This window comes from Hordeum vulgare, chromosome 5H, assembly GCF_904849725.1.
Source record: "Hordeum vulgare subsp. vulgare chromosome 5H, MorexV3_pseudomolecules_assembly, whole genome shotgun sequence".
Classification (NCBI taxonomy): Eukaryota; Viridiplantae; Streptophyta; class Magnoliopsida; order Poales; family Poaceae; genus Hordeum; species Hordeum vulgare.
Window position 1 is genome coordinate 332,990,847 of NC_058522.1, and position 15,852 is coordinate 333,006,698.

Genomic DNA, 15,852 nt, shown 5'->3' on the forward strand with positions numbered 1-15,852 from the left:
TACATCACCCTTTCTGCTTTGAGGGAACACCAACGCAAGGCTCCAAGGCCACGGGGGAAATCCTTTGCATATTTTCCTAGGAAGTCCCTTAAGGCGTAGCCGCAGCAGAAGGATTCCTGGTGCCGTCGACAAGACTATTCCTGTCGCCATTGCCGGGGAAGCACAGCTGACATCAGAAGTATTTCTGGCGCCTTTGCCGGGGAGGAGAGATCAAGATCTATCCAAGTAGGTCTCACAAACTCATTTCTTGCATTTACTTTTTTTGCGAGTTGCCTCTCGTTTTCCTCTCCCCCACTTCACATTTGCCTTTTTCGTTTGCCTTTTTTTTGTTCGCCCTTTTCTCTCGCTTGCTTTCTGTTCACTTGTGTGCCATGTGCCTTCAATATGCTTGCATCTTCGCTTGGTGAAAATCTAGTGATATGGATCCTCATCCACTAGCTAATCTCGTTAAGAGACCCACTTATGTGGAACGAATTGCTAGTGAGTTGAGGGCACTTGACTATCTTTATGGAGTTTTGCTTGAGATGCGTGAATCTCAAAATTGTGAGGAAGAAATTTATGAAGTGATTCACGAGGTCTCCTTGGATGAATAGCATGATTGCAATGGTTTCACTATAAATTCTGTTAGTGATAATCATGCAAAAAATTATGCAAAACCCTAAGCTTGGGGATGCTAGTTTTGCTATGTCCACTACTTGTGGCAATAATCATGATTGGGGTGATGATCTTTCTTATGATCTTGAAAATTTGTTCAAACCTCATGATGAATATGATATTTGCAACAATATTGAAAGTGGGATTGGAGAAGTCATGACTTAGTTGATGATAATCCCACCATTTTTGAAGAGCGTCAACTTTTCATGCATGTGGATCATGAAAAGAATATCCTATGGGATAGCTATATTGTTGAATTTGAATATGATCCCACATGTAATTGCTATGAGAGAGGAAAATATTGTGGTAGAAACCTTCATGTTACCAAATCACCTCTCGTGATGTTGAGATTGCTCTTGTCTTTTTCTTCTTCCTTGCATATGGCAGCTATTGGTTGTCTTGACAATTTGTTTTCCTATAAAATGCCTATGCATAGGAAGTATGTTAGACTTAGATGTGATTTTCACATGCTTTAGGATGCTCTTGTTGTGCTTCAATTCTTCTCTTTTGTGAGAGCATCATTGAATGCCTAGCTAAGGGCATTAAACAAAAGCGCTTGTTGGGAGGCAACCCAACGAATCTATCTTTTTTTTCTTTATGTTTTGTGTTTTCCACACTTTCATAATTCTGTTATGATTGTGTTTTTTATGTTTCTTTTTGCGTTTGTGCCAAGCAAAACTGTTATGATTAGTCTTGGGGATGATCGTTTGGTCATGCTGGAAAAGACAGAAACTTTCTGCTCACGAAAAGAATTTTCATTTTTTTCTATAAGAGCTTTTGAGTTGATTCTTTTTTCTGATGATTGCTACGCAAATTCTTCAAATTGTCGTAATGTTTCAGAATTTTTGAAGTACCAGAGGTATAAGAAATATACAGATTGCTACAGACTGGTCTGCTGTTAACAGATTCTGTTTTTGTTGTGTTGGTTGCTTATTTTGATGAAACTATGGATAGTATCGGGGGGTATTAGCCATGGAAGATTGAAAATACAGTAACCCAACATTAGCACAAGTAGAATTTAAGTTTGCTACAGTAACTAAGGAAGTGGTGGTTTGCTTTCTCATACTAATGGTATAACGAGTTTCTGTTTAACTTTCGTCTTGTGAAGTTTTCAAGTTTTGGGTGAAGTTCTTATGGACAAAGAGATAAAGAGTGGCAAGAGCTCAAGCTTGGGGATTCCCAAGGTACCCCAAGAGATTCAAGGATGTCGTAAAAGCCTAAGCTTGGGGATGCCCCGGGAAGGCATCCCCTCTTTCGTCTTCAATCCATCGGTAACGTTACTTGGGGCTATATTTTTATTCACCACATGTTATGTGTTTTTGCTTGGAGCGTCTTGTATCGTAGGAGTATTTTATTTTGTTGTGTCACAATCATCCTTGCTCCACACCTAGAGAGAGAGACATGCACTGACCGTGATTTTGTCGAGCTTCACTTATAACTTTTGGTAGACAATTCAGCTCACATGTGCTTCACTTATATCTTTTGAGCTAGATACTTTTGCTCTATGTACTTCACTTATATCTTTTAGAGCACAGCGGTGCGTGGCTTGGTAGTTGATCTATGCTTTGAAAGTAGTCTCAAAAGGGGTAGTTATCCAAAGGGATACGAAAACTTCCACCTTCATGTGCATTGAATAGTTAGAGAAGTTTGATTCATCTCAATTAGTTTTGAGTTGTGGTTATGGTAATATTGAAGTCATGCTAGTAAGGTGTTGTGGATCTAGAAATACTTGTGTTGAAGTTAGTGATTCCCGTAGCATGCACGTATGGTGAACCGCTATGTGATGAAATCTGAGCATGATTAGTATATTGATTGTCATCCTTTGCGTGGCGGTCGGGATCGCGCGATGGTTTATACCTACCAACCCTTCCCCTAGGAGTATGCGTTGAATGCTTTGTTTCGATTACTAATAAATTTTTTGCAACAAGTATATGAGTTCTTCATGACTAATGTTGAGTCCATGGTTTAGATGCACTTTCACCTGCCACCATCACTATCTTCTTAGTGTCGTGCAACTTTCGCCGGTGCACAAAACCCACCATTAGCCTCCCTCAAAACAGCCACCATACCTACCTACTATGGCTTTTTCAAAGTCATTCCGAGATATATTGCCATGCAACTACCACCATGACATGTGACACCACGTCTACATTGCCATTGCATGATCGTAAGATAGCTAGTATGATGTTTCCATTAATGTCTATGCCATGCTAGATCATTGTCACGGTACACTACCGAAGGCATCCCATATAGAGTCATTGTTGCTCTAAGTTTTGAGTTGAAAGTCTGATGATCATCATTAATGGAGCATTGTCCCATGTGAGGAAATAAAAGAGGCCAAATAAGCCCACCAAAATAAATAAATAAAAAAGAGGCCAAAGAGCCCACCCAAAAAATGAGAGAAAAAAAGAGAAGGGACAATGCTACCACTTTTTCCACACTTGTGCATATTAAGCACCATGATCTTCATGATTGGGAGTCTCTCGTTTTGTCACCACTATATAGCTAGTGGGAAATTTTCATTATACAACTTGGATTGTATATTCCAATGATAGGCTTCCTCAAAATTGCCTTAGGTCTTCGTGAGCAAGCAAGTTGGATGCGCACCCACTAGTTTTCTTTAAGAGCTTCCACATACTCTTAGCTCTAGTGCATCATTTGTATGGCAATCCCTACTCATTCACATTGATATCTATTGATGAGCATCTCCACAGCTCATTGATATGCCTAGTTAATGTGACTATCTTCTCCTTTTTGTCTTGCAACATCCACCACACTCCACACCATCTATAGTGCTATAACCATGGCTCGCGCTCATGTATTGCGTGAGAGTTGAAAAGGTTTGAGAAAGTAAAGGTGTGAAACAATTACTTGGCCAATACCGGGGTTGTGCATGATTTAAATTCGTTGTGCAATGATGATAGAGCATAGCCAGACTATATGCTTTTGTAGGGATAACTTTCTGTTGGCCTTGTTATTTTGAAAGTTCATGATCACCTTGCTAGTTTACTTGAATGATTATTGTTTCCACGTCAATAGCAAACTATTGTTTTGAATCTAATGGATCAGAACATTCACGTCACATAAGAGGAGTTACAAAGGACATCTATGCTAGGTAGCATGAAAGCTTTTTGTGTTTGTGTAGGATCTTGTGATACTCCTCCACTGGATTGATACCTTGGTTCTCAAACTGAGGGAAATACTTACCACCTCTGTGCTACATCACCCTTTCCGCTTCGAGGGAACACCAACGCAAGGCTCCAAGGCCACGGGAGAAATCCTTTGCATATTTGCCTAGGAAGTCCCTTAAGGCATAGCCGCAGCAGAAGGATTCCTGGTGCCGTCGACAAGACTATTCCTGTCGCCATTGCCAGGGAAGCACAGCTGACATCAATGATCTATTCCTGCAGGGCTCGCCCGAGCTCCGCAGAAAGCCGATCTAGAGGAAGAACTACGAGGTATAGGTTTGAGTTGCACGTGGAAAAGTTGTGTCTCAAAAACCCTAAAACCTCTAGTATATATAGGAGGAGGGGAGGGGCTAGCCTTGGGGCTCAAGGGAGCCCCTAGTGCGCCGGCCAAGGAGGAGAGGAGGACTCCAACTCCAATTCGGTTTGGGCAAGAGGAGTCCTCCTCTTCCTTCCCACCTCCCTCTTCTCTTTTTTTTTTCTTTTCTCTTTGGTTTTTTCTTCCTAGCGCCATAGCCCACTTGGGCTGGCCTCACCATCCCACTAAGGGCTGCTGCGCCACCCCTGGGCCACCAGGCTCACTCCCGGGTGGGTGGGCCCCTCCCGGTGAAGATCCGGAACCCATTCGTCACTCCCGATACACTGTCGGTAATGCCTGAAATATTTCTTGAGACCAAATGAAACAATCCTATATATCAATCTTCGTTTCCGGACCATTCCGGAAACCCTCGTGACTTCTGTGATCTCATCCGCGACTCCGAACAACCTTCGGTCACCAACACCTATAACTCAACTATGCCGAAACGTCACCGAACCTTAAGTGTGCAGACCCTGCGGGTTCGAAAACTATGCACACATGACCTGAGACAGTCCCCGGTCAATATCGAATAGCGGGACCTGTATGTCCATATTGTATCTTACATATTCTACGAAGATCTTATCGGTTGAATCTTTGTGCCAAGGATTCATATAATCCCGTATAACATTCCCTTTGTCCTTCGGTATGTTACTTGCCCGAGATTTGATCGTCGGTATCCTTATACCTATTTCAATCTCGTTACCAGCAAGTCTCTTTACTCGTTCCGTAATACAAGATCCCGTGACTAACACATTAGTCACATTGCTTGCAAGGCTTGTATGTGATGTTGTATTACCGAGTGGGCCCCGAGATACCTCTCCGTCACACGGAGTGACAAATCCCAGTCTTGATCCATGCTAACTCAACGGACACATTCGGAGATACCTGTAGAGCACCTTTATAGTCACCCAGTAACATTGTGACGTTTGATACACACAAGGTATTCCTCCAGTGTGAGTGAGTTACATGATCTCATGGTCATAGGAATGAATACTTGACACGCAGAAAACAATAGCAACAAAATGACACGATCACATGCTACGTTCATAGTTTGGGTCTTGTCCATCACATCATTCTCCTAATGATGTGATCCAGTCATCAAGTGACAACACTTGCATATGGTCAAAAAACCATAACCATCCTTGATCAATTGGCTAGCCAACTAGAGGCTTACTAGGGACATTGTTTTGTCTATATATCCACACATGTATCTATGCTTTCATTCAATACAATTATAGCATGGATAATAAACGATGGCACCCGCAACCACCTGACCGAGCCCATCAAGTAACCGTCACCATGCCACGAGATGGGATCCTGCCGCCACCGGTCGACCGCTTCCAACATCAAATCGAGATCCGATCTGAACCCGATGGCACCCGCAACCACCTGACCGAGCCCACCACGTAATCGTCACCATGCCGCGAGATGGGATCCTGCCGCCATCGCCGTGCTTGACGTTAACAAAGGTAGCCTGCCAACCGCGTAGCCGGACCCCACATAAACCCAACGCCTCCTCGTGATCCCGCCGTCCCACGCCGATGGAGATGCTCGACGGGAAAGAAGTCCCGCCGCCATCCTGCCGGACATGCTTAGCCTGGTGGCGCCACGATGGCAACGATGATGGTGGGAAGCGGGAGGGCTCAAGGAGGACGGCTAGGGTTTCCCCCTTGTTCTTGGAGTAAACAATCAAAACATCAATTCTTGACAGAAGCTACACATTCTACTCCGGTATAAAAAGAAACAGAGAGAAAGGGCAAAAAATAAAATAAAACTTGGACACACTTGCATCAGCCGTCACAATCTTCTTTTGTAAAATAAGTGATGTCCCCTTTGTATACCGACACAGTTTGATGTTTGACGCCTATAATGGATTCAACACAAGTGCAGCTGTCTACTGGTATAACGAAGCCTGCTCAATTGGTTAGGTCAAAACTAATTTACAGTTCAATCGACACGCCATCAGTAAACAGCCCACCCCATTCTTCTCCTCTACTAGCCTTTACCCAGACTACCACCAAAGAAAGAAAAAAAAAGATTGAACAAGAATAACATTTCCTATGGAGGAGCTCCGCGTCTCTCTCACTGGGGAGGCGGGAGGGCGATGGCCGGCGGCGAAGAAGGGGCTGATTTCGAGAAGATCCTGGTGTAGAGCACCGTGTTCCAGACGTCGGGCACGCCGGGAAGGCACCAGTGGATGCAGTCGGCAAACTTCTCCGGGTCGTTCTTCTGCTTCGCGGTCAGCAGGTAGCCCTGCCGGACGGAGTAGACGGACGTGTGGGCGTCCTTCCGGTAGTCCGACATCCTGGTGATGTCGATGAGCGTGACCGGCACTTTCTTCATGGACCTGGCCGTGCTCGCCACCAGATCGTACATCCGCATGTCGTGGTTGAGGTCCAGGGGCTCCGTGTAATTGAGTACCGGGAGCGTCTCCTTCGCGCACTTGATCCCGTGGGGGTTCCCCCATTTATCTGGGCTGAGCATCACAACAGTAAATTTCTGTTAGTGATGCGTAAGGAAATGTTTGTGCCATCATCATATACTGATCTATCTAAAAAAAATTGATTCAAAAGCTGATATGGTTAGCACAAACGAAAGATAAAAATATTAAAATTTGTGGTAGTATAGTGCCTCTAATTTGACACTGTTTTCTTCTAAAAAAAAGAAACTTGACACTGTTTTTTTTCTTGGACCGGACTAGGGAGCGGCGCCGCAGGAAAGCCTTGCCGTGCGGCGGCTCCAACGGGCTCCAACAGACTAAGCACGACCTGCCATATGCAAGATTCACTTTGATGTTTGAAAATTCAAAAAGTTTTATCTACAAAACCGTTAATTCAATCGATGATCCATTTTCACCATTGACTTTCTCGCGACGAGTTCTTCGAAACTAGATCCCATGTCGACATGTTCCGTCAACTATTTTTTTTCGTTCATACTTGCCACATTTTTTGACTCACTTGCCATATTATTAACCACTTACTTGTCTAAAAAAATAATTTGATTGTCACTTTTTAATATTGTTTTGTACAAAGCTTTATAGTAGTTTTCATCATACATGATATAAAAAAGCATGTAGTAGGTTGTGTTTGTCAAATTAAATATGTCAACTTGTCATATTTACATATAAATTTGCCAGAAAACTATTTTGTGTGCTTCTTAGTTTTACTGTGCCAAGTTGTCATATTTACAACCGATGACCAAAAAAGATTTCTTGTGGTCATCGGTTTTAAATATGTTGAGTTGTCATATTTTTGCGCGTGATCGCATAAAAAAAGTTGTTTGTGCTTGCTCATTTGATTATGTCGAGATGTCATATTTATACGCAATTTCCAAATAATATGACAATTAAGTTATTTTTATCACACAAGTAAGTGCTTACTAATATGACAAGTAAGTGCAACAAATGTGGTAAGTACGAGAAACAAAAAAGTTGTCGAAACATGTCGACATGGGATCTAGTTTTGAAGATCTCGACACGATAAAATCAGTGGCGAAAACGGATCATCGATCGAATTAACGGTTTGAAAGATAAAACTTTTTAAATTTCGGTCATTCAAAACAAATCTGCATGCATGCATGACGAAGAGTGTGCCAGCCGCCGCACGCTAATAACAATATGTAGCGCAGTTAGTTAGATTTTCCCTTTTTTCTTTTAGAGGAACTTGACACTGTTGGGCCCAACAACCGACTCGATTCCAAGTCGGTAAATGAACCCGTCTTCTTCCCCTCAAAAAAATAAATAAAAATGAACCCGTCTTCTTCCCAGGGTCGGACCGGATCTAATCGATTTAGCTACCCCACCTCTCCCTCCCGTCCCCCACGAAAACCCCCGACCCGCCACTAAACCCCAGCCATGGCTGCCGCCGCTGCCAAATCTGATGATGAGGACAACTACGAGGAGTACATCCCCGTCGCCAAGCGCAGGGCCATGGAGACTGATCGCTTCCGCCACCAGCGCCTTGCCAAGCCCGCCGTGCCCTGCCCCGTCTCCCTCCCACCGCCTCCGCCCCCACCCACGAACAACTCCACCCCCGCCACCAAGCCCAGCCTCCTCATCACGTCCACACTGCTCAAGCGAGCCGCCCCGGAGATCACCCCCACCGAGCGGTTGATACAGGAGGAGCAGAAGATTGACGAGGAAGCATCCTACCGCACCACGCTCAAGCCCGTGGGGGAGATCGCCAAGGACATCACCTACACTGAGCCGCTCCACACCGGCTGGAAGCCGCCGCTGCGGCTCCGCTACATGCCACGCCACAAGGCCGACGAGCTCCGACGCAAGTGGCACATCCTCGTTGAGGGCGACGAGATCCCACCGCCTGCCCGCGACTTCTGCGACCTCCGGTTCCCCGAGCCCATCTCCCGCATGCTCCGGGAGAAGGGCATCGTGCAGCCCACGCCCATCCAGGTGCAGGGGCTCCCCGTGGCGCTCTCCGGACGCGACATGATTGGCATCGCCTTCACCGGCTCCGGGAAGACGCTGGTGTTCGTGCTTCCGCTCATCATGGTGGCGCTGCAGGAGGAGATGATGATGCCGATCGTGCCTGGGGAGGGTCCCTTTGGGATGATCATCTGCCCATCACGGGAGCTGGCCAAGCAGACATATGATGTCATTGATATGTTCCTCACTCCGCTCAAGCAGGCTGGGTTCCCGGAAATACGACCGTTGCTTTGCATTGGGGGTGTAGACATGAGGACGCAACTCGATGTGGTGAAGAAGGGCGTACATATTGTGGTCGCCACACCTGGACGGCTCAAGGATCTTCTCGCCAAAAAGAAGATGAACCTTGACAATTGCAGGTATGTATTGGGTTTTGTGATCAATATGGTGTTTTCATATCTTTGGCAGATAACAGAATATAACTATTTCGCTAGTGTCAAGCCGGATCATTGAGTTTGAACTAAAACTATGATATCGCTAAATTGCTAATATGAAAGCAACATCAGGATATGCTTCTCAAGAAGAAAACCCTGTTTTCTAATAAGCTCAAGAAAATACACTTACTGTCTTTTTCTGATCTTCACTAAAAATAAGGGATACATTAGTGTGGGTGGGCCGGTGAGTGTATTTTCAATGGGTAAAACTTAAGAGTGCGATTATTGGCGTGTCTATAATTATCCCATGAATGTGATGTAGAGTACACCTATACGTCAGAGTAGGGGTGACTTCCAGAAGATACGGCTGATGGGGAGGGATGTAGGAGGAATATGATACCATGGGTAGAAAATAATTTAGATTAGATTAAGACTTTGTTTTTCCTCTTGGTTAATGCCAAAGTTTACAATAGGCATTGTTATATTGCAGGCCCTCCTATCGAACACCAGCCAGATCCGAGATCAGTCTAAATGAAAACTTGCTACCATAGACTGGGTACAAAGATTTTAGATGAAATGACGACAATTTCAGTGTCCTTCTTTGTTAATGCCAACGAGTACGACTACAATAGGCATCGTTATGCAGACATAGCAATTTAGATGTAAACTTGCCTAATTGATATATCAAACAACTAATCCTCATCATTGGGAAGTAATCAAACTCTGTAGGAAAATAGATACTCCCTCCATCACGGTTTAGAAGGCACAGTTAAATTTACGTGCATTTCCACAATAGACAAGGTTTAGGGCGTGTTGCATTTACTCCTATCAGCTAATTAGTACTCCGTTGTACTACTTCTATATGCATGCGTAGTGTGAATACTATTTTTTAGCTCATCTCACAGCCAATCAATAACCACCTAGGTTCCAGAGAATTTCCAAGTACGCCTTCTAAACCGTGACGGAGGGAGTAGATTGGCTTGGTAGCACCATTCTGATCCTAGATGCTGCAGTACCAAGAGATATATATATTAAATATCCCCCAATTACCTAGGAGATAACCACCTTTTTAAAATGGAGTAAAACCTCCCAGTGTGTCTTTAAAAAGCACTGCATACAGCTTTCAAATTTCTTAATAGCGCTTTCTTGATTTGTACAGGTATTTAACTTTAGATGAAGCTGACAGGCTTGTTGATCTTGGATTTGAGGATGATATTCGGGAGGTTCTTAACCATTTCAAGGTAAAAGATAATTTCAAGGCACCAAGGCAAACCCTTCTTTTTTCTGCCACTATGCCGAAGAAGATTCAGAACTTTGCAATGAGCGCCCTCGTGAAGCCAGTTGTTGTCAATGTTGGAAGAGCTGGAGCAGCAAATCTTGATGTCATTCAAGAAGTTGAGTATGTCAAGGAAGATGCCAGAATTATATACCTCCTTGAATGTCTTCAAAAGACTCCACCTCCAGCTCTTATCTTTTGTGAAAACAAAGCTGATGTTGACTACATCCATGAGTATCTTCTTCTAAAGGGTGTTGAAGCAGTTGCAATCCATGGAGGAAAAGATCAGGAGGAAAGACAGGGCGCGATTGAGTTCTTCAAGAATGGAAAGAAGGATGTTTTGGTAGCTACTGATGTTGCCTCAAAGGGTCTTGATTTCCCTGATATCCAGCATGTGATTAACTATGATATGCCCGCCGAGATAGAGAACTATGTCCACAGGATTGGTCGAACTGGTCGATGTGGAAAAACTGGAATAGCAACTACATTCATCAACAAGAACCAGACAGAGACTACGCTTCTTGACCTGAAGCATTTGCTCAAGGAAGCGAAGCAAAGAATCCCACCAGTACTTGCTGAGCTCGTTGACCCGCTGGAGGATGCTGAAGCTATCGCTAAGGCGAGTGGTGTAAAGGGATGTGCATCATGTGGTGGCCTTGGGCATCGTATTGCTGACTGTCCTAAGCTGGAGCACCAGAGGTCCGCGGCGATGGCTGAAAAAAGAGATTACTACGGTGGTGGAGGTTACCGAGGAGAAATATGATTTCCTCATATTACTGTGTATATGCTGTTTCAAGAACTAAAATGCTGCAACGTAAGTTCATCCATGCTTGAGATACACCATACCTTACCTTATATGTGTGGACATCAATAAACAATGAGATGACAATCCAGATACAGTAGGAAACTCTTTTTTTCTTTTCTGGAGGGTGTTCGCAAGTCAAAACCTAGTAATGCATGTTGCTTGTGTGGTGCACAAGGTGCCACCCACTTCCATCACACCCTGTACCACACACCCATGTGAAACAGACTGCCTTTTGTTGTTGTACCAAATGATGCTTTTTAATCTCCTTTGGTAGCCGGACCCACCAAGAAATTTGTAGGGATCTTTAAAGGAATAATATGGGCGTTTCTTTGCCTTTAATTAATGGTTTCAGATAGCATGTGAATCATCATACAATCCTCCAGAAGAACATCGAGACATTTCAAACTGAACTTTCAAATCCATCTGGTCCATTACTATTAAGGTTTGAAAGTTCTAAAGATTAAGTGCCATGAGCATGTTATGATACCAAGAGTATAACACCATACGGAGGTTTCAAAGGTCCAGTGTGAAATTGACTTGACAGTTGCCATGCTGACTATAAGGGACAGAAATTAGGCCAGTTTTGTTCCTAGTGGGTCATGAGCAAACCTAACAGCTGAGCTCCACTTGATGGACAATGACATTGTGACATTCATACTAGAAAGCGGGTAGCTTGCTTATCTAGAACGCGACTGGGACTTAACGACCATTTTTAATTATTAAGCTTAGGTTTGGTGTCCTATTGCATAGAGAGTGGTTCAAAGCAATGAAGTTGTTGCATTGTCGTAACATTGCTCTAGGACCTAAAGAACTTACCGAAGACCCTAATGAACCACCATTACTCATATGGCAGGAAAATATCGTCACAAATGCAACTTTTAATCACCTGATGTGAAGAGGAGAAATTGTCATGAAGAACACGGATGTCCGCGCCGGATCGATATTCTCGTTCAGCCAGTCGGACCATGTTTTGAGCACCCGGCCATAGGCCTCGATCCTCGGCACCTCGTCGTGCTCTGACCAATACCTTGTATCTGGTCTCCTGCAAAAATTCGAATAGACAAAACAGCTACCATTTAGCATGCAATTCAAGCAGATACAATGGTGTGGCTAATAAAATGTTTACAGAGATGACCGACTGACTGACCGAACTTTCATGTCGGCGGTGTTCATCCACCAGATGTAGGTGTTGAAGATGAGGTAGTCCACATCCCTCCAATACTGGGCGTGCCCCTCGATCCTCTCAGGCCGTATGATCCGGTGCTCGATGCTGTGGATCTTGGGGTTGTCGGAGTTGGACTCGACAAGGAATGGCGCCCAGTAGAATTCGAGAGTGGCGCGGTACTCCTTGGCGTGGAAGATGGTGAGCGATCCCCGTTTGACTATCTTCTTCCTCCCTTTGCTCAGGATGGACTGCACCATGCACACCAGCGACTCCCACTGGTTCCTGTTCAGCGAGTCCCCCACGAACATGAGCCGCTTCCCCCTCATCCTCTCCATGAACCTCCTGGCGTCGAACCTGATTGAATCCATCCACGATTCACCAACCAAACGATCGAATTGATCAGCCATGAAAGAAGATGCAAAAGCTTTGGCACTTCCGTGTTGCAGATCTAGCAAAGGTGGGGAACGAAATGAAAGGAGGCGATCGAGCGCATACGTGGGGAGGGAACAGTTGTTGGGCTGCCATTGCCAGTACTGCCATGTATCGTCGTTGCGGCCGTTGGCGAGGCAGGTGACCTGCTTGGTGAGGAAGGTGCACTCTTTCTCCCGGTAGAGGGGGAGGGATTCGTTGTCGAAGACCCAGCGGCCGTGGGCTAGGTCGCAGGTGGGCGGGGGCAGCGCGATGGGGGCAAGGCCGGAGACGTTGTAGATGTCGGCGTCCGGGTAGAGGTAGTCGTCGATGGAGAGCTCGGCGATGGTGCGCGCGTCCTCGCCGTACATGATGAGCGCGAGGAGGGCGATGGCGCAGACGAGCGTGGTGACCGGGGACCGCCGGCCCGCGGCGAAGAGGGACCGGCTGGTGGAGGCGAGGGTGTCCAGCCCCAGGGGGTGGCGCGGGGGCGGCTTGGTGGCCGCCGGGGCGGTGGACGGCGAGGTGGAGGCCGGCGGCATGGCGGCGGCTTGTGGTCTGACCGCCGCCGGGGACGCGCGGAAGGGCTGTGGCTGGTTCGTTGGTGGGTGGGTGTCGGCAGCGAGGAAGAGGGGATCTGGGGGTGGTGATGGTGGTGGAGTGAGAAAGGGGAGGTGCCCTGCCCTGCCCTGCCCTGCCCAGCTCCGACGACTCCGGCAAGGAGGTGGTGGTGTCCTGATTTGTAGGGAGCTTGTCGGCGTCCGGCCGTGTGGCGTCGGTCAAGATCTATCGGCCGCCCCCCACCACCACACCACCTCGCTTCACGCTGACAGTAGTAGTAGAAAAATTAAAGAAGCGGCTTCCGTCAACTAGACTAGCGTGTTCATACTTTGGAAGATTCCAATTCATACACATACACAGCCCAATTCATGTGCGGAAATTCGTAGGGGCTGCGGGGCACGCACCTCCCAGCTGTGCCCCGTTGCACGATTATTTCATGACTAGTTGATCGCTTGTGCGTTGCCACGGGACATCATACCCTATGCGTAGGTGTGCGTTTCTCTTATATGGTATGTTAACATTTACGATGACATGATATGTTACCGCATTTATGTTGTGTCTCTTGCTTTTTGTATGGATTAATAACACTCATGAATGGTGAGTTGTTTTTCTGAAAATTCATAATTTGTATTAACCAAACAATTCAAACCAATGCTTCATGTATTTTTCAAACCTGAATTTATTGTGATAACTCATCAAAGGGAGTAAGGCAAAAGAACATACATTTGGGAAGATGATAAAAAAGAGAAGTACATGTATACGTAGATACGAAAACTACATGCCATCATATGTATATACGAAATTTATTGTGATAACTCATCATAGCTCCAGATTTACCTAGAAACATCTCAAGTATATGTATATACAAAAACTACATGCCATCATATAAGGTACTATACAAAAAATTGAAGTCCTAATGACCTTCACTCTAGTATGAGCTAGCAACTCTCTTTCCCTCTATCTAGTTCTAAATATGAACAACTGAGTAACAAAAAGCATGTGATTTACTCACTTTCCTCATTTTTACATATCTTTTTTGTATAAATGTAGTAGAAATTGAGCCAATACCAGCAATCATGACATATATAACATCTTCCCTTGAAAACGGAAACAAAATCTGATAGGTTCATGCTCAATCTTGAATTCCAGACCCAAACCATAGTCAAATCTGTATGCAAAACAAGACTGGATTGACTGGTCTTAGATCACCTCGACCTTCTCCACCGTTGTTTGAAATCCTTGGATATTTTTTCTTTATATAAGCACAACAGATAATCAGCTGAATAATGGAAGTGGGCATATTATTCTAGAATGCTCCGAATAATTCTAGATGGCTACATGTTATTACATTCTTTTTCTAGTGCCTACATCTTGTACTTACAAGAATACATGATCTATCTGAAGTAAAGTATGTACATTGAACATAATGATATCTGAATTATTTTGCGCATTAAGTACTTTGCTCCAAATTTAGTATCCTTGCTTGTGTGGGAATCAGGATAACAACGAGTTACTCGAGAACGAAAAAAGGCAGAAGCAGCCTTACATGACAGATAACCTTTGCTATGACATCATAGATGATATTTGCTTTGGCCCAACCTATTCATAAAAATAACTATCAGTAACAAGATAAAAAAATAACAACAACAAAAATGGCATAAGAAACAACCGAAGGGTGGTGGTTCCAGGTGCGATGTAGGTTTTTTATTGAACTATAATCGGCTGGTTTATCGCCTGGTTTATGGAGGGATTGAAAAAAATCGGTGGAACGGTGAGAAGGCTAGCGGTAGGAGGGGGATCGCTCGAGGTCGAACCATCACGAAGACGGTAGATCCCCCTTTCTGATTGTTCATGAACCAACATACTCGAAGAGCTAGGTGTGATCGTCCATGAACCAAAAAACTGGAAGCACACTATTACGGGAAAAAGTCTATGTAGGTGATAGCATCCAAGATCACTAATATATTGTTAAGCGTCTATAGGTTTTCAGATGAACACATTCCAGTCTTGCCTATATTCCTATAAATCTGCGTGATTAACTGAATATGTACCAGCAGGCCAATAAGAATGGCACCTACAACACCATAAAGGTAGCACCAAGCCAGAGACCCGGACTATAGTTTGTGTCAACATAAGTTCGCAAAATGTCAAGTTCAGTCTGCATAAACGTCTTTCCTATCCTATAAGATTTCACACAAGTAATGGGTATGTTCTTATTTCATTCAATGATGATCTGAACTGTGCTGAAGAAAAGCTATCCTATGCTACAGCTTCACAAAAACTTCTCTCGTGAAGATATGTGTCATGGTAACTACATCACACTGCTTGAATATATACAATAATGGTAATACCTGAACTTGATAACATTCAGGGTTAATAGGTGTGTCGTTCTTACACTTTCTCTGCATAGTGAGTCACACGGTTACTCTTTGATCATTTTATCAATTACATTAAAAAGGTGGTTCTTAGATCTGTGATTGCAGCTGACATGGAGAACCTCATCTCTATTTCCCATGTGTAATTACAATGCAAGGTACAAAGAAAATTTATTACTAAATATATCTAGAGCTTTGTGTGTTTACTTGTACACCTTAAGATTTCCCCCTTAATATTGAAAATCTTGCT

General features: G+C 44.4%; 2 protein-coding genes across 2 annotated transcripts; one reads left to right on the forward strand and one right to left on the reverse strand.

Annotated features, from left to right (window-relative positions):
• Nucleotides 1-5,987: 5,987 nt before the first annotated feature.
• LOC123395529 (protein trichome birefringence-like 28) lies at nucleotides 5,988-13,505 on the reverse strand. The gene is made up of 4 exons (XM_045090532.1): nucleotides 12,754-13,505; nucleotides 12,241-12,612; nucleotides 11,980-12,135; nucleotides 5,988-6,673 (listed from the first exon to the last, which is right to left on the reverse strand). Exons 1-4 carry the CDS (start codon nucleotides 13,206-13,208, stop codon nucleotides 6,280-6,282), a joined length of 1,377 nt encoding a protein of 458 aa, XP_044946467.1. The 5' UTR covers nucleotides 13,209-13,505; the 3' UTR covers nucleotides 5,988-6,279.
• On the forward strand, nucleotides 7,716-11,971 carry LOC123395530 (DEAD-box ATP-dependent RNA helicase 35A-like). The gene is made up of 2 exons (XM_045090533.1): nucleotides 7,716-8,997; nucleotides 10,172-11,971. Exons 1-2 carry the CDS (start codon nucleotides 8,051-8,053, stop codon nucleotides 11,049-11,051), a joined length of 1,827 nt encoding a protein of 608 aa, XP_044946468.1. The 5' UTR covers nucleotides 7,716-8,050; the 3' UTR covers nucleotides 11,052-11,971.
• Nucleotides 13,506-15,852: the final 2,347 nt, after the last annotated feature.

What these genes read in the sequence shown, in the direction of transcription:
- LOC123395529 (XM_045090532.1), bottom strand. Translation starts at nt 13,208, where the DNA reads ATGCCGCCGGCCTCCACCTCGCCGTCCACCGCCCCGGCGGCCACCAAG. An exon ending in AACAACTGTTCCCTCCCCAC is followed by an intron (nt 12,613 to 12,753) that starts GTATGCGCTCGA and finishes GGATTCAATCAG; the next exon opens with GTTCGACGCCAGGAGGTTCA. An exon ending in ACCGCCGACATGAAAGTTCG is followed by an intron (nt 12,136 to 12,240) that starts GTCAGTCAGTCG and finishes GAATTTTTGCAG; the next exon opens with GAGACCAGATACAAGGTATT.
- LOC123395530 (XM_045090533.1), top strand. Translation starts at nt 8,051, where the DNA reads ATGGCTGCCGCCGCTGCCAAATCTGATGATGAGGACAACTACGAGGAG. An exon ending in ATGAACCTTGACAATTGCAG is followed by an intron (nt 8,998 to 10,171) that starts GTATGTATTGGG and finishes TGATTTGTACAG; the next exon opens with GTATTTAACTTTAGATGAAG.